The following is a 27,706-nucleotide window of genomic DNA, read 5'->3' as shown; positions in this document are numbered from 1 at the left end:
TAAACGTACAGTGTACATGTGGCCTTTTCCAGAGTTGACTATTATTATTATTATTATTATTATTATTATTATTATTTATTTAATTTATATAATGCTCTATATCCAGAGGCCTAAGGGCGGTTCACAGAAGAAAATCAAAATATAAAACCACAAAATATATAGTCAAAACAGAAACAACAACCCAATATCCCCCTGGGTTTCCCTTGGGATTGATGGACGTTGCAATCCAAACCATCTGGGGGACACCAGGTCTGAAACAGAAAATATTAAATGAGATGGACTCAAGTTGTCACTCCACTCCAGATGTATTTTCTTATGCTGGTTGAAGCATAAGAGACACACCACAGAGGGCCAAACAGAGCACACACTCTGGTGTAATGATAGCTGCTCATGCACTCATTAGCCAAATCTGAGCTGGTTTTATTTATGCTGGAGCCCACAAGGAGAATGAATTTCTTCTGTCTCATTCTCCACTGCCCTCTCAGGCATGAAGGGAGGACAAATGAGCCGTGTGATCTGAGCATTCACAATATGAGGCGAAGCTGGAGAAGCGTGGCTCAGGGCGACAGTGTGAGCATCAGGCAGAGCAAAGCTGTCTGACCCAGACGGCTCAGCAACCCCACAAGCGTTTCAGACAGGGACATCAATGGAATCGGAAAGGGCGAGCTTTTTACAACACCAGCAGGGGACTCCAAACACGTTGCAAGTGCCGGGATGCAAGAAACAAGAGATAATAGTATTTGGCTCCAGCATAGGCTGGAGTCTGTCGTAGGTGTGTTGCAATCCTAGCCTTCCCCAACATGATGCCCTCCAGACATTTTGGACCACAGCTCTTATCATTCCTGACCATTTGCCTTGCTGGCTGAGGCTCATGGGAGTTGGAATGGTTTGGAATCTAAGAACATTTTGGTGCAATAGATTGAGGAAACCTGCCCAGATAGCACCTTTCTTGATGGCCCGAAAGGTCTTCCCGTTCTTCTTTAGCCAAAATCTTGATTCTGGTGCACAGACTGCATTTTTCTCTGACATATCCCAGGTTCAGATGCAGACTCGAGCGATAATTGGAGACTAGCAATAGCGCTCTTATTTTATTTTATTTTATTTTTCTCACCTCCACTGCCTTCTGGAGGTATAGTGGTTCAAAGTGGTGGACTCGTAATCTGGTGAACCGGGTTCGATTCCCCGCTCCTCCACATGCAGCTGCTGGGTGACCTTGGACCAGTCACACTTCTCTGAAGTCTCTCAGCCTCACTCACCTCACAGAGTGTTTGTTGTGGGGGAGGAAGGAAAGGAGATTGAGAATCCTTAGGGTAGTGATAAAGCGGGATATCAAATCCAAACTCTTCTTCTTCAAGTTTATTGTTGGATTCTGGGCCTCTCCTTGAGTTCCTTGGAAGAGAGTAGCAAATGTTAGGAGGCAGTGCAAACAGGGTTGTGTTACAAAGGAAAGATATAAGTCACTGTGCGCAAGACAGGTCACCGGACGTGTGAGAGTCTTGGGTGTCAAGGCAGCCCCAATGCCCCACAGGCTCAAATTGCCTTTCACAAATTCATTGTCTGTGAAAGAAACCTTCGGCGCAGGCGTGGCTAACCTGTGACCTTCCAGATGTTGTTGGACAGTAACTCCCATCACGCCTGACCGCTGGCCATGCTGGCTGAGGCTGATGATAGTTGACATCTAACATCTGGAAGACGACGAGTTTTAGTGGCTTGTCTGGTGCATCTCCTCATGTTACAAGAGGATTGATTTCATTTTCTCTGTGAACTATCCGTGGCAGACGGGTGTTAAGCCTGCCCTTGAAATAGCAGGTTTAACCTTGACACCTTTGCTCAATTGGTGGGTGACAATCAGGATGTAATTACACCACCGAAAAGATGATGCTGTCTTTAAGTTAGTCTCCGTGAGAGTCTTGTCCCCCCCCCTTTGAACCCTTCCCATGTGCTCTGTGAAGTTTTAATCAAATGTGTGTCTGCTCCAATAGCATTTCAGAATGTGCTACTGTCCTCTGTTGATATTTAAAGGGCCCACAGAACTCAAAAGTACATGCTACTGGATAAGGAGCTATTGATGTGGTACTGTATCCTTGGGGAAGGACCGCAGCTCAGTGGCAGAACATCTGCTTTGCATGCAGAAGGTCGGCATCTCCCTGAGGTGAGAGATAGTTAAGAAACAAAAGGCCAGTGTTTCAGGAAGCTGAAGGGGGTGGTGGTACCAGAGCACAAGCTGGGCTGTCTGTTTTATGCTGCAGAGAGGGCCAGACACAATGTTTGGGGTCTCTTGCAATCAGAGTCTGTGCCAATGGAAGGAACAAGGGTCCCTCTTGGGATGTGAATGCTCCAAACTCTCTCCATCTAGATGCAGGTTGTATACATGTGTAAATAAACCATATATCATAAAGACACCACAGACGCTGCTGTGCTTCATTCTTCCAAAAGGTAACATGTTGTTGTTGTTTAGTCGTTTAGTCGTGTCTGACTCTTCGTGACCCCATGGACCAGAGCATGCCAGGCATTCCTGTCTTCCATTGCCTCCCACAGTTTGGTCAAACTCATCCTGGTAGCTTCGAGAACACTGTCCAACCATCTCGTCCTCTGTCGTCCCCTTCTCCTTGTGCCCTCCATCTTTCCCAACATCAGGGTCTTTTCCAGGGAGTCTTCTCTTCTCATGAGGTGGCCAAAGTATTGGAGCCTCAGCTTCACAATCTGTCCTTCCAGTGAGCACTCAGGGCTGATTTCCTTCAGAATGGAGAGGTTTGATCTTCTTGCAGTCCATGAGACTCTCAAGAGTCTCCTCCAGCACCATAATTCAAAAGCATCAATTCTTCAGCGATCAGCCTTCTTTATGGTCCAGCTCTCACTTCCATACATCACTACTGGGAAAACCAGAGCTTTAACTATACGGACCTTTGTTGGCAAGGTGATGTCTCTGCTTTTTAAGATGCTGTCTAGATTTCTTATTGCTTTTCTCCCAAGAAGCAGGCGTCTTTTAATTTCATGGCTGCTGTCACCATCTGCAGTGATCATGGAGCCCAAGAAAGTAAAATCTCTCACTGCCTCCATTTCTTCCCCTTCTATTTGCCAGGAGGTGATGGGACCACTAGCCACGATCTTCGTTTTTTTGATGTTGAGCTTCAGACCATATTTTGCTCTCTCCTCTTTCACCCTCATTAAAAGGTTCTTTAATTCCTCCTCACTTTCTACCATCAAGGTCGTGTCATCTGCATATCTGAGGTAAAAGGTAACATAGACCCTGCTAAGTGTTGGATAATCTCTCTCTCTGTGTGAGAATCATTTGTACCAGAAACAGAGAAGAACAGAGAAGGAAGTCTCAAGACAGCTGAAGGCTGAGATTGTTTTGTCTATGCAAGGACATTTTCTGTGGGAACTGTTCTTTGGACATGCGCAGTATGACAGGAAGTACTGATAACAAGGTTCTGTGTACCTTGTTGTGAGTCTGTTGCTTGTGCCTTGCGGTGAGAGAAGCAGAGAGTGAGTCTTGGACTCTTGTTGGACTCTTAAGCATGCCTTGACCATTGCAGTGGTGAATGTCTGTATATAATTGCTGCCAGTATGTTTTTATGTCTGTCAAGTAAACCTCTACACTTGACTGAATCTTTATGACGTCCATAAGTGTTTATTGCCTGCTGTATGTACCTTCAACCCTGAAGACGCTTCCAAGGAAGGAACTGCGTTGAGATGCAACTCTGCTAGGTATGGATACTGGCACACACACACAGCGAAAGTGATGCCGGACCCAATCCTTCTAAATCATCCATCAGAGGTTGATGGATTGATCCAACATGAAGTTCGCCTGGTACTCCTGGAATCTCACACCGCTTGAAGATCGGGGTGGTGTGTAACAGTATTATACAGTGGTACCTCAAGTTAAGTACTTAATTCGTTCCGGAGGTCCGTTCTTAACCTGAAACTGTTCTTAACCTGAAGCACCACTTTAGCTAATGGGGCCGCCGTGCCGTCGGAGCACGATTTCTGTTCTCATCTTGAAGCAAAGTTCTTAACCTGAAGCACTATTTCTGGGTTAGTGGAGTCTGTAACCTGAAGCGTATGTAACCCTAGGTACCACTGTAGAATCATAGGACCTTAGAATTGTAGCATTGGAAGGGACCCCAAAGGTCATCTATTCCAACCCCATGCTGGAATCTCAACTAAAGCATCCATCTGATGACCCATCTGATGTGAACATCCATCCGTGAGAACATAATGCATGAACCACCCCTTACGCATTTCATGAACACCAGAGTTGGGAAAAGCAAGGGGACATAGCTGCCCTTTATTGCAGTACAGTGGTACCTCGGGTTACATACGCTTCAGGTTACAGACTCCGCTAACTCAGAAATATTACCTCGGGTTAAGAACTTTGCTGCAGGATGAGAACAGAAATTGTGCAGCAGCAGCGCGGCAGCAGCAGGAGGCCCCATTAGCTAAAGTGGTGCTTCAGGTTAAGAACAGTTTCAGGTTAAGAACAGACCTCCGGAACGAATTAAGTTCTTAACCTGAGGTACTACTGTACATCTGCTATCTTCCTAGGAGATTGCAATTCCTGGCAGTGGCAGCCAAACAGGGCAGGGCTTTGGGGCAGATGTCCATGCCCAACTCAGAAGAACGAGCAAGACCTCCGGTTGCAGCCAGGCAGTCTGGCCACATTTTGAAATGAGTGGAGCAAAACACATCACCACCCAAGAAACTTCCCAGCCCAGTAAGACCATTAAACTCACAAGCACCTTTCACCTTGCCATGCCTCTTTCTACGTGAGGAGGAGCCTCCTGGGCTTGTACAGGGAGAGAAAAGACCTTGAGCTGCTGATTTATTAATTTCCAGGGCAGGAGCCAAGGCTGTGCGGCAGGCTTCCCAACTGTGTTGGGAATGCTGAGCCTCCGTGAATCACTGAGGCTGATTGTGAAAGGAAGGTAGGAAGTCGAGAAGAGAGAGAGCAGGGCTTTCTGGCTCCCACAGAGAGAGAGACAGAGAGAGACAGAGAGAAAGAGAGAGAGGGGGAGAGAGAGAGAGAGAGAGAGAGAGAGAGAGAGAGAGAGAGAGAGGGGCTGTTCATCATCATTTCCACCCTAAACTTTGGGCAATGGAAAATATTCCAGATTTTTTTCCTGGAAACCTCACAGCATTGGGTAGGGACATGAGTTGAAAGCACATTTTTTGTCCAGGACTGGGGTTTTCTATGCTCATATAATTGGATTGGGGTTCATAGAGGATTGCCTCCTACAGCCTCAGGTGTGCTTATGGTCTCTTGCAAACTTGTTGAGCCTTCCAAGTTTGCTTCTGGAATGAAATCGAATTTTTGCTGCTGCCCCCCCCCCGGGAGGTGTGCGAGCCTCTGCTTTCTGTGCGGCAGCGCAGGAAAGAGCCTCTGCAAAGCCAAGCCTCGGGGGCTTGACCCTGGTTTGGTCCGGATCCAGGCATCTCTTTGCCATTCAGTGGCATAATATTTATCCGAGCACGGAAGGTCTGCCAAGTCACATGGTTTGGCAGCCGGACACACTCTTGGGCCCCATTGACGTGGGTGCGGAGACACACCTCCCAGTCATGCCGCTGTGCTCTGATGACAATCTAGATAAAGTCACGCTGCGAGAGGCAAAGGACTCACACTGCCCAGTTCTCTGCAGAGGACCAGAAAAATTCAAATCAGATGACATCGAGCCAGATATTGAGGGGGGAGGGGCGGGAATCACATGAGCATTTTAAGAATGTTGATCTCTCCAGAATAAAGGCATCACAAGAATATAAAACATTGTGTGCACGAGAAGGTTTTTTTTTGTTGTTGTTATGCTGTGTATCAAGGGACAAAACTGGCATTTCTTTCATACAGAGCAAAGTACTCTGTTCTCTACATTTGGGGGATTTAAGTGATTTTTTTCTTCCACTGTTTTGCACATAGTTCCTTATTCCCTCGAACAGTAGGTAGTTCGGCTAGAGGGGGTTGGATCCAACTAAGCCCTGCTCTGAGTAGACCCATTGAAACTATTCCATTTGTAGCCCACCTGTCCTACAAGGAGCTCAAGACGGTGTGCATGGTTCTCTCCCTCATTTAATCCTCACAGTAGCCCTGAGAGGGAGTGAGCGGTCCAGGTCACTCAGTGAGCTTCATGGCCACGTAGGAATTTAAACCCTGGTCTCCCAGGTCCTAGTTTAACCCTCTAACCACTACACCACACTATATCCCAAATTAACAGAACCAAGCTAGTCATGCCATTCATATCAATGGGTCTAACATGAGTTGGATACAACACAAGGTCAACTTGCTTGTGAAGAGAGTGAGCTGGAGCCTTATGGCATCTTTGTCACTCTAGTGGAACAGCAATAAAACTGCTAGCACATTTGCAAAGCTAAGCAGGATCCAGTATGGTTTCATGTTGGATGGGGGACAACGTATTGAGATGCCTACCTTGCAGGGGATTGGACTAGATGCCCCCTCAGGGTCCCTTCGAACTCTACAATTCTGTGATCCTATGAATGCACTCCTATAAGCACCTCTGCTGCTTTTGCCTAACAGAGCTTACCTTTGTAGGCTCTCCCGGGACCTTGGCAATATGTCTGGCATATCCTGAGATGGGACTGGGACTACCAGTGCCAGAACACCTGTTGGGAATATAATTCTAGACACATTCTCTAAGCCTGCCTTACCTCGCAGGGTTGTGGGGTTACAGTCGCAGAGGTGGCAGTGAGCGCTGCAGGTTCTCCATCTCTTATCTACCCTATCCCCAAGTGCTGGAGGAGGAGGGGGATGGAAATGCAATAAATATTAGATAGCATCCTTAGCTGTGGTTTGGTAGCAGGTCCAGAGTACAATGCCCGAGGCTACCCAGCAAGTGTAATAGGCAGCCAGGCGATGATTTGAACTTGGGTTTTCCACATCCAGACTCAAGGCTATAACCATCCTGATAAATGGAGAGCCATAGAGTTCAGTGTACCTTGCTCCAACTCACCGTTCTCTCCATTTTACATGCTTGGCTTTTCTAGAGAATGATTACAGCCTTGCTGCTGCGGTGAAAGGGGAGTTAAGTAGCACCTAGCTGCATTCCCAAATGCCTCTTGCCAGTATTTTTTCTGCTAAGCAGCATGCATTTAAGCATGCATACCATTTGAATTAATTAACAGGTGCAAATGAAACATAGCTTCATTACTCTTCTGGGAGCAGTGGCAACTCATCTGCCTCAGAGATGCTCATAAGATCGATGCCCCCCCCCCCAAATCTGCCTTGCTTCAAGCCCACACTTCTCCCCCAGTTTAGTGTGTTTAGATAAATTGTTCTTTTAATAGCAATCTAATCAAATGAGCTTTGCGCCGGGAAGAGCAAATCGGATGACGCCTTGGAAGAAAGCGCAGAGGACGGGAGCATTGATGATAGCCGTTTTTTCCTTGCTCGCTGTTGCTGAGCACATGGCTGCGGATCACATGGTCGGCAGGCATGTGCTTTTCTCCTGCTCCCGAGTCCAGCGCTGCTGACATGCACTTGTCAGTCACACTTCCATACTGATACCAGATCCCCAGCAACTGTTGCTTCATCCAGCTGTGGTTCTATAGTTACAGTTCCTATGTGTGTTTGTGGGTGTGCACCAGAAACAAAACAACAGCAGAAGTGCCATGGGAAATAGCACATCAGGCAGCAGAGTGGGGAGGAGTGTTATACTTTACTTGAGTATATTGCCCTTATATGTATATGTGTGTAAATTATAATCTTGCGGCTGGCTGTGTTTTAAAGAATGTCAGGGAATGTAACTTCAAATCCGCATTTGCCCTTTACAGTATTTCTTTTGCAAACTTGAAACCTCCCGAGACTAATGCGTCTGTCTGGGTTCTTCACCTTTAACCAGCTCTGATTTGCAGAATCTCCTGCTATGGAGATAATTGTAATGAGAAACCTTTGGCCTACAGCATTTCTGGCGCTTTCAGTGCTGTCAACACAAGCATCAGATGTAATCCTGAGCAAGTACGTTATCTAGCAGTGCTGCCCTTACTCAGATGTAAGGACCGGTGGGTTGTGTCCAAGTTACCACTAAGGACTCCTGGGGGCCCCAAACACACTTCGGCTTGTCCCGGGTCTAAAAAGCAGAGGTCTGAGCGATTTTGCCTTATGCCCTGCAACTACCCCCACCCCACAGAAAACCCAGTTTCTGTTTGTTCTGCTTCAGCGCTAAACCAGGAGTTTTCCCGGGAGAAAGTGGCGAGGCAAATGGGGATATGGATGAGCCCCCAGACTTCCACTTGTCCCACCGCTTTCCCTGGGAAAACCTGATCTTCACTGCTGGATAGGAGCAAATCGGGTCCTCTGATTCAGTGCTGAAGAGCAGGAGAAAGCAGCAGTGTGGATGAGCCCCAATAAACGTCACCTAGCTGTGTATTTGTTCTGCTGGTGCAATCTTTTTTTACTAGCAGAACAATCCATAAACTGGCAGGCTGCGTGATCTGTTGCTCCATGAGCTTCTGCTAGTGTAACTGTGGTGCTCGATTGCTCTGCATTAAAGCATTAAAGCTCACCAGTTTGCCAGTGCAAGGACCCTGATGTTAATGGACAGGGAAGTCTGAATATAGTCTGTCATGTTCAATAGGGCTTGTTCCCTAATCTATTTATTTCTAAGATTTCTTAACCTGCCCTTCACCATAAGGCCCCAAGGTGAATTATGACAACATAATACACCATTTTAGGATTGTAAAACAGGTGAAACCATTCCAAACCGGAACAGTACAGTGTGCTAAGTTAGTAAAAGAGGAGGGGATCCCTCAGAGCAAAATACTTTAGCTGTCACTGTGTTTGGACTGCAGGCGGACGATGGCACTTAAGAATTAGCAGTGAAAGAGCTACATAAAACTGCACTGTTGGGATTTTTCTTCCTTGCTTGCTTATATCTCCCCAAGGGGCTTATTCCTGCGTATGCCTTGTTTCACTTGGCTGTTTTAATAACTAACCCTGCTCTGTCCTCATGCTTTTTTGTTCCCCTACCTCTCACCTCCTCCTGCGACCAGCTGCCGCCCTTTTCTCTTTTCTTCCTGCTCTAGCTGTTTTCATACACATTCTGAGGTTTGCATTAGCGGTCTCAGGACCTTTTCTTCTCAGCTGTTGGTTTTATGCTGGCAAAAACAAACGGGGCGAATTCAGATCACACAGGGCAAATAAAGCAAACGATAATAGCCCTTGCAGAGCAAGCCCCATGCTGTGTTTATCTCTCCTCCTTCTGCAATGTAAGCAGCGGCTCTGGCCGCTCAGAGGATGGGCCCCTGGAGAATGGTGTTGCGTAAAAATGCCTTTGGGAGCTTGCTTCTTAACCCTGAAGTCTGCATAGGGATGCCTCTGCTTTTTGTGCAGAAACCATGATTGCTGCAAATATGCACATGCATGTGTTACAAAGCAAGGATGTTTCTAGCAACAAATATGTGGGTAACATCCCCATGTCTTCAGGAAGCTGCCTTACACAGAATCAGACCAATGGTTCCTCCAGCTTATCAATGTCTGCACAGTGGCCGACAATGGCTTTTCAGGGTTTCAAACAGGAATCTGTCCTGTCCTGAAGGATACCTGAAGTATACCTGAAGGAGTGTCTCCACCCCCATCGTTCTGCCCGGACACTGAGATCCAGCGCTGAGGGCCTTCTGGCGGTTCCCTCGCTGCTAGAAGCCAAGTTACAGGGAACCAGGCAGAGGGCCTTCTCGGTAGTGGCGCCCGCCCTGTGGAACGCCTTCCCATCAGATGTCAAAGAGATAAACAACCACCTGACATTTAGGAAGACATCTGAAGGCAGCCCTGTTTAGGGAAGTTTTTAATGATTGATGTTTTAATGTATTTTTAATCTCTGTTGGAAGCCACCCGAAGTGGCTGGGGAAACCCAGCCAGATGGGCGGGGGTACAAATAATAAATTATTATTATTATTATTATTACTACCACTACTACAGTGGTACCTCGGGTTAAGTACTTAATTCGTTCCGGAGGTCCGTTCTTAACCTGAAACTGTTCTTAACCTGAAGCACCACTTTAACTAATGGGGCCTCCCGCTGCCACCGCACCGCCGGAGCACGATTTCTGTTCTCATCCTGAAGCAAAGTTCTTAACCCGAGGTACTATTTCTGGGTTTGCGGAGTCTGTAACGTGAAGCATATGTAACCTGAAGCGTATGTAACCCGAGGTATCACTGTACTACTATCCCAACCTGGGAGTGCCAGAGAATCAACCTGGGATCTTCTACTTGCAGACCACATGCCCTGTCCTAACTCCATCTGGTGCACTCATGTTGCCCACATTTTCACATTTGCTGCAGAAAATGACAGTGCACCACCTACATGCATACAGCAGTTTTCATAGGAGCCAATTTCTGGGTCTGAGGTCCCTTCACCCCCAGCGTAAAAAAGAGGAGCCTTAAGTTACATGAATTCCCAGGCACAGGTATAGTTTCTCACTGAGAGGCAGGCCCGTCCCTTAGCCTATCACTGTTCTCCTTTTCCTTCGGTCCCCTCTCACCAAGTCTTCATGACCCGTGGGAGCCTTCAGGGAAGGGCTATTGCTCAGTGGCAGAGCAGCTCCTTTGCAGACAAGAAGTCCAAAGTTCAGTCCCTGGCATCTCCAGGTAGGGCTGCAAAAGACTTCTGGCTGAAAACCTAGAGAGCTACTGGTGGCCAACGTAGACCAGAGGAGGCTCACCTGTGGCACTTCAGATGCCATAACTCCCATCAGCCCCAGTCAGCATGGCTCCTGGTCTGGGCTGAATTAGTCCAAGCACATTTAGAGGGCCACAGGTTCCCCATCCCTGGAATAGACACAACTGAGCTACTATAAGGCATCTTCCTGTGCAACACATGAGACAGGGTGATGATGGGTCTGCTTGGTTCACTTCCAGGTAAATATGTTTAGGATGAGGTAGTCAGAAGCATGCCTGAAGCCAGTAGTGTGCACCTACTACTTGGAAGCGAGCTCCACTGATGCTCAACGCTTCATTAAGTGAATGGTAATAATAAGTGGTAGCCTGAGTCTCTCTGCACAGCTCGATGCCGGCAGGAGCCAGTTCCATATATTGTCAAAACCACTGTGCATTAAGTGTTAGATGGCTGTTGCATGGCTTCTGGTTCTCTTCTTCCACCCTTTGGCACACCCCAGCAAGGAGATAGGAAGAAGCTTGTATCTTCCCAGGAAGTTGTCCAGGCCTTTCTCACATTCTGTGTACATCTGCTATAAATGCCCAGGATTTACATGGCTCCCAAGAGCCTATTGGGTTCCTTCGCACTGAAGTTTCAACGTTACTGAATGAACAAGGGTTGGGTGTATTCTGCACAGCTGGGAATGTGTCACAGAAACAGAAAATCAACTGAATGGCATAGAATGTGGCATATAAATCATGGTAGATTTTTGAGCGTGGTTGGTTTAAAAAGCAAGTTTTTAGATCTCATTCATTGCCATTAAAACCACTGCATGGTCTTCCCATTCCAGGCAATCTCTAGTGAGGGCAAAAATCCAAATTATTTAGAAACCTGAAGAGCAAAACCAAATAAATTATGGAAGTTTTGAGTGGACGTACCACCTAATTTGCACAATTGACCCTAGGTTTTTCAACCAGACAGTACTTCTTTGAGGCTGGTAGTTTGTGCGAACGCTAGAGCAGACCCTTTAGAAAGTCATGGGTTCAGGTTTCATAGATTGCCATCCATATCTAGCTGAAATCAATGCCAAGACACCTACTGATTTTAACGTATCTGGATTGCAGTTGGATTGTGCAAGTGGATTGAGCGTAGTGTCCACATGAGACTCATGGGGCAATGTAGGCAGTCTCTCGACCAAAGAGATGCAGACTTTAATGACGTGTTTGTGACCCACCCCCCAGGCCTTGGACCATAGGTAATATATGAACCAAGATTTCTAGGTGGCAGCTACTTCTTAAATCAAGAACTCGAACTGCTGTTTGTTTTCAGAAATGAAATCCACACACACATACACACACGGCAGCTGGGAGCAGAGGGGTCAGGCTGACTCCAGGGTAATGAGATATGGAGATTTGCACCTCCAGCTCAAACGTATCCCAGGTCAGCAGTGGTGACCACACAGGGCTGTCTTTGGACATGTCTGCAGTGCCAGAGTTTCTGGAGTGGGAAGCAAGCCTCTTTAAGGCAGCCAAATAAGCCTCCAAAAGTTACTAGCTTGCCTTTCTTTTCTTAACCATGAAAATTGTGGTACTGCATTAGGTCATGATAATGTAATGGACTGGCGAGACGCAGAGGAACGCTGGGAGGCACCAGGGAGAGAAATCCCAAGGGAAGAAGGCTCAGAGCCCAGGGAGTGGTGGTGGGACGATGATGAGCGGTCAGAAGGAGAAGAGAGAGAAGACTGGGAGGAGGAGGTGTCAGGAGTTGAAGGGGAAACAGGGCTTAGTGAGCAGGGAGAATCTGTGGCAGAGAGAAGTCCAGGAGCAGGTGAAGAGGGAGGTGAAGAGGCAGAGATGAATCAGGCTGGTGAAGAAGCTAGGGTGTCTCCCATGCCTGCTGTGACAAGCTCTCCTCCCCATTGGTATGAAGAGGGAGGAGCAAATACAGGCATGGAGCTGGCAAGTCTCAGATTGCTTGGGAAGGACCCTGGGGAGGAGACGACTTAGGAAGTTGTGGGAAGGCAGGGACCTTCAATCTCCACAACTGCCTCATAGGAGTAAGTGTCGGACTTGCATTTGACCAAACTACTCCTCCGGTCGAGCCTTCTGAATCTCCTCCGATGATGATTAACGACCTGAGCCTTTGATAAGGCTCCAAGCACATTTCCCATTATGCAGAGTATTCAGCACGCAGGGAAGGACGAGAAGGTTATGAGCTACTTCGCCAAAGAGTTTTATTCATAACTACACAGACAGAAAAGTAACATCCTCTCTCTGTGAAAGCAGAGAGCAACTGGAAAAACAAAGGAACAGGAAACCAGTAAACATCACATCCGTCTCTTGTTTTCCGTGAGACTTCCAACAGTATAGAATCTCTGGAATGTAAACAGAGTCTTGTGACTCCAAGCAACTGCACAGTGGTACAAACAGAAACTAACAGTAAGACATACCAAGAAGAGCTGCTGTGCTCATTAGACCTGGTGCTCCTGATCAGGCCTTGTTCCTTCTACTACAGGCAGCGACCATTTTGCATGGGGGTTCCGTTTGTCAACCCCCCAATGCATCAGCGGAGTGTGCATAAGCCTGCCCTGCCCTGTTACACCCCGATTCCTCCCTCTTCAGGGTCCAAAAGGGCCCACGTGTTGGTGGACACGCCTAAAATGGTCACTGCCCGTAATGAGTTAACTTCACTTACTCTATGAGATTTATTGCTCACTGGCTCCCTGACAGATAACTACCAACAGAATTGTACAAACATGATGCTTGAAGCCACACTAGAATATATGAGTATATTTCTGAGGGAAGCAGGGGCCAAAATAGAGACCAAAGCAGAGATGATTTTATTGAGTAAGTTGTTGGGAAGAATTTGGCGACAGTCTGAAAGGCACCATTGGGGAGAATAAGCCCACAGCGTGAGCAGAGTAGACAGAGATAAGTTGTTTTCCCCATCTCATAGTGCTAGAGCCTTTGTTGATCTTGATTGGCACCAGACTCAGGGGAGACAGAAGGAAGGAAGCAGTACATAAGCGTTTTGTGGAATCTGCTGCCACAAAATGAGATTATGGCCACAGGCTTAGATCAGATTGGACAAATTCACGTGCGGGGGAATCTACCCATGGCTACTAGTCATAATAGCTAAGTGGATCTTCCATGTTCAGTGGCAAGAAACAGTGAAAGGTGCTACTTGTTGTGTACTTACCTGAGGCATCTCAATATCCCACCCTGGTAAGAGAGAACCTTCGGTTGGGTCAGGAGTGTGCGAATCTGGGGCAAAAGGAGAAGACTTGCACCGCTCATTCAAGAGGAGGATTCCTGAAAACAAAGGAAACCAGTGGTAGAAACCAGTGGTTTCAGGACCCTGGACAGAGCCGTGAAAGCAGGCTACTTGTTCCAAGGCACACTGAGTCCTCTCTGAGCCTTACTGCACCTCTCATGCTCCATCTAATAAAGGGGCAACTCTCTGGTTGCAAGCCCACAGACCATCATCTCACCAGGAGCTCATGTTGTGCCTGCTGTCTCTGTTGCCCTGCTAGCTCAGCTGAGTACATTGGGGAAATATACCAGCTCCTTGGTGGAATGGGATTGGGGGCCGTCATTCCAGGGGCGTGCAGACACCCGATGGCCTCAGGCTTGGATGCCTCAGGTTCAGTGGTGGGGCTTAGTTCCAAAGCTTTCTCTGTTTGACCCTCAGCCTCTGTCTCTGGGTCGCTGTTGGGCTTTGGAACCAGGGCATTGTGGGGAGCAAGATGCTCAACTAAATCAGCCTTTGATCTCCTTCAGCAGGGGCCTCTTACATCCTTACATTAGAAGAGAGTGCTTTTGGGTAGGGAGGCAAAGGAAGTGGTGGTGGTGAGTCCAACTGGGGGTCTAAGCCTCTGAATTAGGAAAGGAAGAGTTTTCTGGTGAAGAATGCTGCTTCACAAATCCTGTGGGAAGTGCAGGCGTGAGTTGGATCGGACGCTGCTGACAGGCCAGCCCGTCTTGTCTCTGGCCAGCCGCTTCCCGCTGTGTGCAAGAGGAGTGTTGAGAGGAACCAACAGCTGCCGGCCTCCTCAGAGCAAGACTCGGAAAGCCGCCTTGTGGTGCGTTTCATCCGAGTGTTCTCAGCCTCAAGGGCAAACACGTACGCTGGCAAGTGGAACTAGAGCCAGAGACAATTGCCTGCTCAGCCTCCCTGCAAGCAGCCAATAGCAGAGGAGTAGTAGAATTTATTTTAAAGGGGCTTTCAAGGGAAACTAGCCTGGTTGCGGCAGGAGTGGCGCAACAAATAGTTTTAACTCCACTGCGAAAAAAGAAAGGAAGTCCAAATGCAAGGAAGTGTGAATGGCTGAGATACCAAGATCCCTTTTGTAAGAAGTGCAATGCCTGTCTGTACGATTACCAGGTTGTAGGGGTGGGGAAGAGCAAGAGATGACAGAGAGGGTCATTGTACAGAGAGGGCATCCATTTCAATGGGAGGTAGGTGAGTGGGCAGCGGTGAGATCAGCTTCTGAGAGCAAATTGCTCAAACGTGCAAGCTGCAGATGTGATCTTTTGCTATAAGCGGCACAAATTTATTTCACCAAGTACAGTAAGGAATCATAAGCGAGGCACAAGCAGTTTATTTTCTGTCAAACAGGAGCTAAGCAGTCATCACTCATTCCTCCAGGAGGGCTTTGGCAGGTGTCCAAGGAACCACACTGCGACATACATTAATAAAGAGATTAATTTCCCACGTTAGCAGGATAAGAATGATGATGAGCAGGACTGAAAGTCTGGAGCTCTCTTTCCCCACCGCACACCCCTGCTGTCTCCCCATGGGATGAGGCTGCACTCGGATGCATTTTGAATTTTAAATGGTGTAGGTTACTTTGGGGGGGGGGGTTAATTGTTCTCCTGGCAAGGATGCAATGCCTATATGCTGAAAAAATCCAGTCTCATAAAGGAGAAGGAATGACAAGCCAAGGCTTTATTACCACAATGGCTTGCCCTCTGAGAGGCACTAGCATTTTCATGTTCAACCCCTGCAGCCCAGAGCATAAAAGCAAGTTGTATTCCCAGGTTGGGAGTCAGCTTTCTAGACATACCGTATTGCTTTGTCCAGAGGTTTTGCACAAGCCTGCCAAAGCTAAATAGTTTTAATAGCCTGATTCTATGCAGGTTCTATGCCTGATTCTATGTGTCCAGTTCTGGGCACCACAGTTCAAGAAGGACACTGAGAAACTGGAACGTGTCCAGAGGAGGGCAACCAAAATGGTCAAAGGCCTGGAAACGATGCCTTATGAGGAACGGCTAAGGGAGCTGGGCATGTTTAGCCTGGAGAAGAGGAGGTTAAGGGGTGATATGATAGTCATGTTCAAATATATAAAAGGATGTCACATAGAGGAGGGAGAAAGGTTGTTTTCTGCTGCTCCAGAGAAGCGGACACGGAGCAATGGATCCAAACTACAAGAAAGAAGATTCCACCTAAACATTAGGAAGAACTTCCTGACAGTAAGAGCTGTTTGACAGTGGAATTTGCTGCCAAGGAGTGTGGTGGAGTCTCCTTCTTTGGAGGTCTTTAAGCAGAGGCTTGACAACCATATGTCAGGAGTGATGGTGTTTCCTGCTTGGCAGGGGGTTGGACTCGATGGCCCTTGTGGTCTCTTCCAACTCTATGATTCTATGGTTTATTTGAAATAAGGTCCCACCGAGTTTAATTGGTCTTACTCCCAAGCACATTACTTCATTGTTATTTTGTTAACAGAGATTTATATCCCACCTTTCAGATAAGAATTTATTTGGGCAGCCTACACAGTTTCTCCATCAAATACAAAATAATAAAAAATAACAGACAATAATGCAGCATAAAACCAGGTGCTATTCCAAAATTAAAGTGCTTAAAACAAAAGAACCCAAGAAATTAAAATTTTGAAAGCTCTGTGCTGGACACACACACAAAATAGCAATGTTGGTGCCGGGCGAGCCTCCCTGGAAAGGGCATTGCAGAAATGGGGTGCTGCTGCCAAGAAGGCTGTTTTCCTGGTAGCCATTCACAGCACCATATTTAGCAGAGCCATTGGATGGTCCAGAACAGACATCACCCTTTCAGAGAGTTGTTCTTTATGAAGGTTCAATCTGACATCCCTTTGTGCAAATGACCTTTGGCTCTTATCACTGCCAGTGGGATCCCATGAGGACTAAAGCCCTGAGCAATCAAAGTCTGAGAAATGGTCAGCGATATCTAATCAGTTCCAAAAATTATTGCACATTCGAGTGTGGCCGAGAAACAAAACCTGGGATGGGGATACTGGATGAAGGTAGGTAGGTAGCTGCCTTACACTGCATCAGATCAATACATCTTCTCTGTCCCTGTGTTATATGACCTCTTCACAGAGATGAGAGATGTTCAGACCAGAGTGGGCTTGATTCTTAAGGGCTTGGATCCCTGAGAAAAACAGGGGCAGGGGAGGAAGAAGTTTAAATCTCACCCCAGTAGGTTTCCAGGACATGCCTTTACCCCCCCCCCCACTTCTCCCCATTAAATGAATGGTTGCCATACACTCTTCTGGGGAAAAGTGGAGTGACGAATTAGAAGAATCCTCTTCTGATTGTGGGAGGGTCAGCCTTCACTAGCAAGTCTCCCTTTGGGAGATGCAATGTGCCACCGTGTTATCTATATATATGTAGAGTCCATCAAGACTCACTGCAATCCCCAGTGGTTCCATACAAGGTCTCTCTCAAAAAAAAAAAAAAAAAACAGACACCCACCATTCACCATAATGAAAGGGGGGGAGATAGAGAGAGAACCTATGCTTTGTCCTTTGAATTTAGGGTAGTAAGTAAAGCTGGCTTCAGTACACACTATAACCTGCTCCTTGATCACTCAGACTGCCCATTTAATATTTGGGTCTTATGTCTGTATGTGATATTTTATTTATTTATTTATTTATTTATTTTATAAAGATATTTATTAAGATTCCAATTTTATACAAACAAAAAGAAAAAATCAAAAAGAAAAAAAACACACATACAATTCTCAATACTTAGTTTTCAATGACTTATTTCCCTGACCTCCTCATACCTCCCCTTCTTGTATTCCAATTCAAATTATTTACTCAGCAAATCCTTATCTCAAAACATTACAGCTGAAAACCCCTTAATTTCAATCCAACATCATTCAACATTCTTTAATTTTACAATATTTCTGTAAGTAGTCCTTAAATTTCTTCCAATCTTCTTCCGCCGACTCTTCTCCCTGGTCACGGATTCTGCCAGTCATTTCTGCCAATCCCATACAGTCGATCATCTTCATCTGCCATTCTTCCAGAGTGGGTAAATCTTGCGTCTTCCAATACTTTGCAATAAGTATTCTTGTTGCTGTTGTAGCATACATAAAAAATGTTCTGTCCTTCTTTAACACCACTTGGCTGGCCATGCCCAAGAGAAAGGCCTCTGGTTTCTTCAAGAAGGTATATTTAAATACCTTTTTCAATTCATTATATATCATTTCCCAGAAAGCCTTAATCCTAGGGCACGTCCACCAAAGGTGAAAGAATGTACCTACGTTTTCCTTACATTTCCAACATTTATTATCGGGCAGATGAGTATGTGATATTTTATTACTGTGTTTTGATGTTACCTTGTTTATTTCATAAGCTACTTTTGGAGCATCTTAGAAATATTAACAAACAGACAAAGAAATTCATAGTTGCTCTGAGGTTGGCCTACTCCAAGAAATACCCTAACTCAGCTGTTGGTGTTGGCATGGTTCCCCCCACCCCCCATTTTTAGAAATATCCAGCATGCATGCCAATCATATAGCACAATGGTTTTACATGCGTTGGCATTCCATGTTCTAGATGACATGCATAATATGTAGGCTATTTTGCAAATCCTCAGTGATTTCAGAGGGATTTAGCACACCAAGATCTAGAATGTGGAATATTTTTCTCATTTCACTATATAACACAACCCCCTTCCCTGCAAATTTGTGCATGGTTACTTGGGAGTAAGTAACTCAGGACAGTGGTATTTATTTTGGAGTTAACATGTGTAGGACCTGGTTGTAGTTGGCCAAGTTTATTAGCATCTTATTTGGAGACAGGAACCTATTCTCACTGGATCCACACAATCAAGGGGTGCAATGATTAAGGGGGAAGAAACCCAAATAATTAGAGGGCTCTTTCTTCAACTCAAGGTAACACCTGTTGGGTCTATTTTGAGTAAAACTTAGTTGTGTACCACCACATCTTATCATGTTAATTATGGATTGTTTGAATATGAAGACATTTCTTTTGCCTGCAAATTACATGATTCGTGGTTGTGGTGGTTGTTAGAAAGAATCAAAGTAAATAAAGCTGTAGAGGAGAAACTCCCGAAGCTTTACCTAATTTGTGAGGTTTGTAAGGGGCAAATAATCAAGCATTTCTCATCACAGAATTTGGGCTCCAGAATTTGTATATATTACATTTTGCACAAAGTGTGCATGGGTTTGAGTGTAACTAATGTCACTGGTAGTACAGCCAGGTTAATGGCCATCACACTTGCATGGGTGCAGACTGGGCCCAGAACCTTGTTCCTTTAAAGCCTCACCATTGAGGAATGTGAAGTATTCTGTAAGAGAATGAGAAACCAGGTGATGTGCTAAGTAAATAAAGCCCAGGGTGCCTAGGCATTGCAACAGACTCATGGCGTAAGTGACAGGGTCGGAGGTCAACATTTCAGGGCTGTGTTGTCTTAGCGCTTGTTGTTTCGTTAGCAGGGGCCAAGGATGTATTCGCTCAAGGACTACTTGAATGTGTTCGCTGTTTTTTGTTGGCTAATGTGTTTGAATAATAAGCTGAAGAAGAATGGTCCTTCCGATCAGCAGGAAAATATGCTACCTAGGGCAGGGGCAGCTTGCAAACGTTCCGAGTTCACCCTCTTGAAAGATTTCTTGAATGCTGCGTTAATTGCAACAACAATAACACTTTGAATTTATGCCTTCTAAGCATTCAAGGCCTTTATATTAGTCATTCTTACCACAGTATTGTCAGGTAAATTATGATCCCCGTATTATTAGCATTACCATCCCCTCCCCTCCTCACCCTGGTCCAGAAGGAGTACTTGCTTCCACATGACCCCACCTTCCCATTTTGGTCTTTGGAAGAGGCCCGGCTCTGTGTCTCAACTGGTGGGAGAAGAAGAAGAAGAAGAGTTTGGATTTGATATCCCGCTTTATCACGACCCTAAGGAGTCTCAAAGCGGCTCACAGTCTCCTTTCCCTTCCTCCCCCACAACAAACACTCTGTGAGGTGAGTGGGGCTGAGAGACTTCAGAGAAGTGTGACTGGCCCAAGGTCACCCACCAGCTGCATGTGGAGGAGCGGAGACGCACAGTCTACCTCTCTTAACCACTACACCACGCTGGGAGCGCAGGACAGGTCCATAAGGATTGCAGCTTCCAAACTGTAGAACTCTCTCCACTAGGATATTCATCCTGCTGGTCTCCAGAGGCCTGGTGAGAATTGCCTTATTGCAATGGGCACTCGGTATTGGTTAGTTGTCCTAGTTAGTGAAGCCGACATCTTTGCTGCCCCTTTTGCTGCTTCGTTCTCTTGCTCAGATCTTTTTATGGATATTATTTGACATTTGTTCATATTAATTGATTGACTAAATTTGTGTTCTTCCAAAGGTTCCTGCCAAGATGCATAGCAATATACTAAAATATACCAAATCCACACACACAAAAACAAAAATATAAAACTATTATCAAAAACCCAAACATCACAATAGCAGAGAACCAAATTTGTTGACAACCAGAACTCAAATCTCCATTTTCTTTTTATTGTGTTTGTCATTGTTTTCTTTTTTTAAGGGCCCTCTGAGTACAAAAAGCAGCCTATACATTTCAGTATAAATAAATATTATAGATTGGGGTGAGGGTTGTGGGGGACAGAGATGACTTGCCTAAGATTTTATACAGCTCAGTTCTGTGCAGGGTCAGAGTGCTTATGTCCCTGACTGATTAAAATATTTACAGTTCACAAGGTAATAATGATAACAGTGCCCTGGTGTATGGTGTGTACTTCAAGGAGTGACAGGGGTCTCTGTTCAACATGGCACATCCTCATGCCAAGACAAAAGTGTGTTGCATCAGGCATTAGGCCTGTCGAAAGCCCAGCTCTGTGTTACAAAGATGTCTCCAAATGTGACATGAAGGCTGGCAATGTCAACTCTGCCCTGTGGGAATCGCTTGCAGACGACCGCAGGGCCTGCAGACAGGCAGTCAGGTTGTGCATCCATAGCAGTGACCAGAGAGGAATGACTGCTGGGAGGAGCGCAGAGAGAAGAAACGCCATGGTGCATCTGCAGCAGCACAACCAGATGCCTTCACCTGCCCCAGCTGCAACAAAACATCTCTCCAATATCGGTCTCTACAGCCACAGCAGGCGCTGTAACTCTCCAACAGTTTGACGTTACCCCTGAAAGTGCACTCTACTGTTGTCTCCCGAGACAGATGGGTGCCAACAACAGCTTTGGAATGGCATAGCAATTGAGATTCCTCCCATCTGTTGGGGCCAGTGTAGATACGATAGGGCCAGTCATATTCATGCGTCGTTCAATATATGCATTTATTGGGGGAGTAGTGGAAGATGCTTTTGAATTATGGTGCTGGAGGAGACTCTTGAGAGTCCCATGGACTGCAAGAAGATCAAACCTATCCATTCTTAAGGAAATCAGCCCTCAGTGCTCACTGGAAGGACAGATCGTGAAGCTGAGGCTCCAATACTTTGGCTACCTCATGAGAAGAGAAGACTCCCTGGAAAAGACCCTGATGTTGGGAAAAATGGAGGGCACAAGGAGAAGGGGATGACAGAGGACGAGATGGTTGGACAGTGTTCTCAAAGCTACCAGCATGAGTTTGACCAAACTGCGGGAGGCAGTGGAAGACAGGAGGGCCTGGCGTGCTCTGGTCCATGGGGTCACGAAGAGTCAGACACGACTAAACAACTAAACAACAACAACAAAGTGGAAGAAGGAGCCAGGAGATGCTGTATCTCCCCCTGCGTTATATCTTTTAAAGGGAAATACAACATTTCCCAGTTGCAGTAGGGCCTAGCTGCTTGCTTCCTTATGTGGCTTCCCATCTCCAGAGAGCTTTCATTACAAATCATCAACACACTCTTCACCTGCTGCTTTGTATGTGCCTTCACAGCCATTAAGCAACTGCAGACAACTGTTATCACGTGAAGTTTGCAGCAATTGCCTTAAATGCCTGGTATTCTTTGCAATGAATCAGCCTAATGGAGAAATAGCAGGCCCTGCTCAGTTTTGCTACAAGTAACTGACTCTACTTAACATTCACCAGCCATAGCTTGCCTGCACCTCAGTTTTCACTGCTAGTGGAAGAGTGCAAACCTTTACGGATGGGTTGCAGGGAAAGAGAGTCCTTTGCCCCATGCCCTTACACAGTGCACATGGAATAACTGCGCATTTGAAATGCTGGCACAAAAATGGTAAGCAAATGCTTAAAAGGTATGGAAAATATTTAGCCCGGGGAGAAAGGGCTTTGCATGTCAGATCCTGAGCAGTGCCAGAAAAGGAAAGCCTAAGCTGATGGGGAAATAGAAGAGTGATTAACGGCAGATTTGGACTTGCAGCAATATTGATGCACAAATCAAAAGCAAGGGGAAAGGCTGAACTCCAAAGCCTTGTTGGAAGACACATTGCATGGGCCTACCTGTGTGGGTGCAAAACTGCTCGAGTTCTGTGTGCAATCCTGGCCAATCGATAATCCAAATTAAATTACAAATCATCCATTTTAAAACCAGCACGCTTCTGTAATTGAGGCTGGCGTATGGGTGGACAAGGAGGTCTAACCCTTTCTGCCCGTGCCTCAGCCCTCCTTCAAACCCCACACCCCTAGCCCCTGAGGCCACTAGTGATAGAGATGGGTGTAGGGCTTGTTGCTCAAGCAACAAGGTTTTCCTGAACTCTGGTGTGGTATTGTATCCTTGGTTATTCTTTGATCCGGACTTCTGACTTGCTCGTTGACCTCACCTTGTGGTTCGTCCTTTGCGTAGAGACTTACTCTTCAGTTCTGATTATTGGCTTTTCCCACAGTTCCTGGTTCCTAGCTCCTGGCTCACTTGAGACCACTACCCTTGGTTCAGCCCTGACATACTCCCTGTCCATTCACACATTTGAGTGGGACAGGGAGAGTGAAAGTGGAGAGAAACTATATGAAGACTTTCTTATACACAGCTCTGTAGTGTTCCTGAAGAAACCTCATTTGCTGACCATTTACTGCATCCTCTTATTTATTTTTTTAGCATGTCTATGACGTTGCTAACTGTGTGGCTTGGCTCCTGTGTGTCTGATTATTAGTGTTTTGGCACAGCCTGTTGCTATTGGACCTCTCTTCAGCCGACATGTTAGCCCATTAGCTTTTGTGATAGATGCATCTCAGCAGTCGCATTAAGGAGCTGTAATGCAGTAAATCATATTTCCTTTGAATGGAATATAATTTTCATCATTTGCAGTTTCCACCAAAACTTCAAGCACTCTGAAAACACTTACCTGCCTGTAAAAACATTATCCCCGCGATGGGGTGAGCTCCTGTTGCTCAGTCCCAGCTCCTGCCAACCTAGTGCAAGTAGATAAATAGGTACTGCTCTGGCAGGAAGGTAAAGGCGTTTCCATGCGCTGCTCTGGTTTCTCCAGAAGCTGCTTAGTCATGCTGGCCACATGACCCGGAAATCTGTCTGTGGACAAACGCAGACTCCCTCAGTCAGTAAAGCGAGATGAGTGCCGCAACCCCAGAGTCATTCGCGACTGGACTTAACTGTTAGGGGTCCTTTACCTTTACCTTTAATGCACTGAACTTGGAAGAAATGGAGCATTGGGGAAGAGAGTTCAGATTTCAATCCTGTTCACGGTTTCCTCAGAGTAAATCCCACTGAACTCAGTAGCTTAGATCTGTGTAGACATTTATAGGATTGCACAGTTCATTAACTTTTCTCACAACCTAGAAAGCTTGACTCCCATGTAGTCTGATGGGAAATGGCAAGTCTGATTAATCCTTAGTTTGTATCGTGGTCTGAAACAGTGCACTGATATCGTATCTGACTGCAAAGGAGTATTGTTGTCTGATATCTTGACCAGGAGACTGAGGCAAGGTCTTTTCAAACATATAGAAAAGGGCATTAAATATTATCATTGCTATTCTAGCTAGAAGAAACAATGTTCTTTCTATAGTCATCTGTTAGTTAGCATTTCATTTTCTAAGAGACAAGACAGCATCAGGCACAGCAGAAGGATGTAGGGGGATTCTTGAGAATATGAATGTTCTCTAGCTTAGAATCTGTCAGGACATAGACTGCAAGCTTTGCGGCGTTCGGGAGCCAAAATGTTCAACTTGCAAGGCGTTTGAGATCGAAGGGACGACTGTATCTCCAAACAAACAGATTACCCACAGACTCTTTCCCTTTCCTTCTTATCCCAGCTCTCGCTCAAGATCCGAAATGCACGCTCCCTCTCTGCTTCTTAACAACGACCCCCACAATCTCCCACAAATGTATTCTCTTGTGTTCACCATGTCTGTTCTCTTGACCATCTGTCTCCTCTTCCTCTTTCCTGTTCCATGTGCTAATTTTGCTGGCTTTTTTCATCTCTTCTTCCTCTTGTCACTTTCCTGGTCTCATATAGCAGACCTCCATAAATGAAATGTAATATAATATTTTTAAACTGTGATGGAATGTGGGGCTACAGAGCAGTAGTGGGGGAAATGCTATACACATAAAAGCTCCTGTGGTTTATCTATAGCAGAGCTAGTTAAATATTACTTTAGGTAGAAGGGTAGGAAAGACCCTCTGCTGAGATGTTTCATGATGTTCCTTTATAATAACTTCAATATCCACCTGTTGGTCCTTAAAAACTCTCCCAAGGTGACTCACACAAAATGAAAAACAATCCAAGCCTGTTACAAAATAATGCCAGAGAGCAGCTGCTGATCAGAGCATTCAGTATTGGGTTAACTGAGCCAATGATCATACCCTGCGTAAAGCAACATCATGTGTTTAGAAATACAAATGTGCATCCTAATAACAGCGGCATAAGGGTGGCGCTGTGGGTTAAACCACAGAGCCTAGGACTTGCTGATCAGAAGGTCGGCGGTTCGAATCCCCGTGACGGGGTGAGCTCCCGTTGCTCGGTCCCTGCTCCTGCCAACCTAGCACTTCGAAAGCACGTCAAAGTGCAAGTAGATAAATAGGTACCGCTCCGGTGGGAAGGTAAACGGTGTTTCCGTGCGCTGCTCTGGTTTGCCAGAACCAGCTTAGTCAGGCTGGCCACATGACCCGGAAGCTGTACGCCGGCTCCCTCGGCCAGTAAAGCGAGGTGAGCGCCGCAACTCCAGAGTCGGTCACGACTGGACCTAATGGTCAGGGGTCCCTTTACCTTTACCTTTTTAAGAGTATATCCAGAAGGTTTTTCTGTTTTTTTATAACATGTCACAATTGGGAATCCTTATAGGAGAGAGCAAACAACCATCTTTTCAGCATTCTTGTTTATTTACTGCCTTTCCATTCATAACAGCCTTTAAATCTTTAGTTCAATTTCTTTGCTGCTTGGAAGTGTTCACTTTCTCATAGCAACACCTGAGATAACAGAACTGCTGAGGAGGGCATGCATTAACAGTTTCCTGGTTCTGCACAGTACCTTAACAGCTACTGTGTGTGTGTTTTGTTTAATTTTACACAACACAAATGCCTCTTCAAACAAAAGTCAATTTCAGGTTGCCAAGATATGGTCTTTAAAATCAACGGAAACTGCTGTACAGTTGACTTTCATGATACTTTCTACCAACAGAAGACGGATTGTGTTGGAATAATGGGATTGGTACAAATCCTCTGCACAGGAGCCTTCCTTAGCCTGGTTCTCTTCAGACTACAACTCCCATCATCCCTGACCATCAGACATTCTGGCTGGGACTGATGGTTGTAAGCAAGACATCTTGAGGGCACCAAGTTGGAGAAAGCTGCTGCTCTAGAGACCTTTGTTAATTGTATCCACCAACTCTCCCTCCTCCATTTCCTCTAGCGGTGCTTTCTATGGAAGGTCATCATACCACATACATTTTCTGTAAGAAATCCTGTAACAGCCACTTGGCTCTGATGGACCAAAGATGTTGAAATTGACAGTCTGGCCAGTTCCAGATTCCTAATAAAGCGGGTGGGAGTCTCTTGCGGCATTTCTAACTCTGCCCTTCCCTTCCCATCTGGCTCCATCAGACATTGAAAGTGGCTAAGCTAAGCAGTATCATCTCTTGTTGTTGTTGTTGTTTAGTTGTTTAGTCGTGTCTGACTCTTCGTGACCCCATGGACCAGAGCACGCCAGGCACTCCTGTCTTCCACTGCCTCCCGCAGTTTAGTCAAACTCATGCAGGTAGCTTTGAGAACACTATCCAACCATCTCGTCCTTTGTCGTCCCCTTCTCCTTGTGCTGTGCTGATCTTTAGTCAAACTCATGCTGGTAGCTTTGAGAACACTATCCAACCATCTCGTCCTCTGTCGTCCCCTTCTCCTTGTGCTGTGCTGATCTTTCCCAACATCAGGGTCTTTTCCAGGGAGTCTGCTCTTCTCATGAGGTGGCCAAAGTCTTGGAGCCTCAGCTTCAGGATCTGTCCTTCCAGTGAGCACTCTGGGATGATTTCCTTCAGAATGGAGAGGTTTGATCTTCTTGCAGTCCATGGGACTCTCAAGAGTCTCCTCCAGCACCATAATTCAAACGCATCAATTCTTCAGCGATCAGCCTTCTTTATGGTCCAGCTCTCACTTCCATACATCACTACTGGGAAAATAATCTCTTACAATCAGTTTTATACATTTCCACAAAAGAACTGCCTTCGCTCAGCTGAACCTGCCTGCTTTCTGCTGCACTGCTCTCTGCCTTTTCATTTTGGGGTTGTTGTTTTTTCTAGGGTTTTTAGAAATAGCAGGCTCACAGAACAAATTTTCTGACCTTGCAATACCTGAGTGCATTAAGCTGAGCTGCCTTGCTCTGAAACTCCATCCCTACCACACTACTGTTCCCAGGAGACTGTGAGGAAGCAAAACATTGCTGGGTACCTGGAGCTTTCAAAGAATGTGATCTCCCCACCTGAAGTATTCGATTTATGTGAGCCAGTAGTGATTCAAGCCAAGGGAGTTGGCATATCATTAGTTCCCCCCGCCCTTTGAACAGTCCCTGGTGTGTCTGTGTACATGTGGGGAGGAGAAATCCCTAGAAAACAGGAAGGCACAAGCATCTCTACTCTTGCTTTCACCCCTGTTTTCTTCACAGATTGCTCTACATGGCTGTCAGCAATGAATTTTCTTCACTGGTGACACCGAGGAATGGGATGGTATCTCCTCCGCAGCCACATCTGGCTGGTTGTGCTTGCTTGAGATCAACACACTCTTCACAGCAGCTACTTTATAGATTAAAAAAGGCATTTTATGGCAATGGGAGGAAGACCTGTACTTCGTAAATAGAAGGACAAGATTTCTGTTCGGTGTTGCAGTGTTGTGATGAAAATATTGGATCGAAGCCTTTGCATGGCTTAAGCCATTGCTCACCCAATATGTATACCGATATTTAATGATCTGCATCTTTTTTGTTTTGTTTTGTTTATAGCCTCTGGTCTTTCCTCCTCTCCCTCGACCCCGACACAAGTGATCAAGCAGCCAACATTTCCGCTTGAATCCTACAAACATGAACCAGAGAGGCTAGAAACACGAATTCACACGTCCTCTTCCCCCCCAGATACAGGCCAGAGACCAAGCCTTCCTCCTGGACAAAGTGTGGCCAAACCTCCCACCTCCACCCCGTGCGCTACCTCAAAAGCCGTAAGTATGGACTGTTTCATTTCTCTGCAAGACATGCAAAGTCCTGTGTGCATTTTAGGATTAACAGGGTGCTTCTAAGTGTCCAAGTGCATAACATGGATTATCTTCTTATAATCCTTTTGATATAATTGGTCCAGTATACCTGAAGGAGCATCTCCACCCCCATCGTTCTGCCCGGATACTGAGGTCCAGCGCCGAGGGCCTTCTGGCGGTTCCCTCACTGCGAGAAGCCAAGTTACAGGGAACCAGGCAGAGGGTCTTCTTGGTAGTGGCACCCACCCT

General features: G+C 46.1%; 1 protein-coding gene and 1 long non-coding RNA gene across 7 annotated transcripts in view; one reads left to right on the top strand and one right to left on the bottom strand.

The window, feature by feature from the left end:
• Positions 1 to 27,706, top strand: part of PRKAG2 (protein kinase AMP-activated non-catalytic subunit gamma 2) — a 202,118-nt gene that overhangs the window by 111,248 nt on the left and 63,164 nt on the right. For all 4 annotated transcript variants that reach the window (XR_008327131.1, XM_053359547.1, XM_053359548.1 and 1 more), the window contains one exon: positions 27,213 to 27,424. Coding sequence is in view for 3 of the 4 variants with exons in the window: in XM_053359547.1 (XP_053215522.1) it covers positions 27,213 to 27,424 (212 nt within the window). In the remaining variant the exon portion in view is untranslated. The remainder of the gene's footprint in view (positions 1 to 27,212; positions 27,425 to 27,706) is intronic.
• Positions 1 to 27,706, bottom strand: part of LOC128398459 (uncharacterized) — an 86,001-nt gene that overhangs the window by 35,367 nt on the left and 22,928 nt on the right. For 2 of the 3 annotated variants that reach the window (XR_008327136.1, XR_008327135.1), the window contains exons 3-4: positions 13,796 to 13,908; positions 8,982 to 9,102 (exon numbers count right to left, since the gene is read on the bottom strand). This is a non-coding gene — a long non-coding RNA (uncharacterized LOC128398459). Of the gene's footprint in view, positions 1 to 8,781; positions 9,103 to 13,795; positions 13,909 to 27,706 lie in introns of those variants that run through there. The other variant, XR_008327134.1, reaches the window with a different exon arrangement.

Source organism: Podarcis raffonei, chromosome 12 (assembly GCF_027172205.1).
Source record: "Podarcis raffonei isolate rPodRaf1 chromosome 12, rPodRaf1.pri, whole genome shotgun sequence".
NCBI classification, from domain to species: domain Eukaryota; kingdom Metazoa; phylum Chordata; class Lepidosauria; order Squamata; family Lacertidae; genus Podarcis; species Podarcis raffonei.
This window is presented reverse-complemented; position numbering and strand designations above follow the sequence as displayed.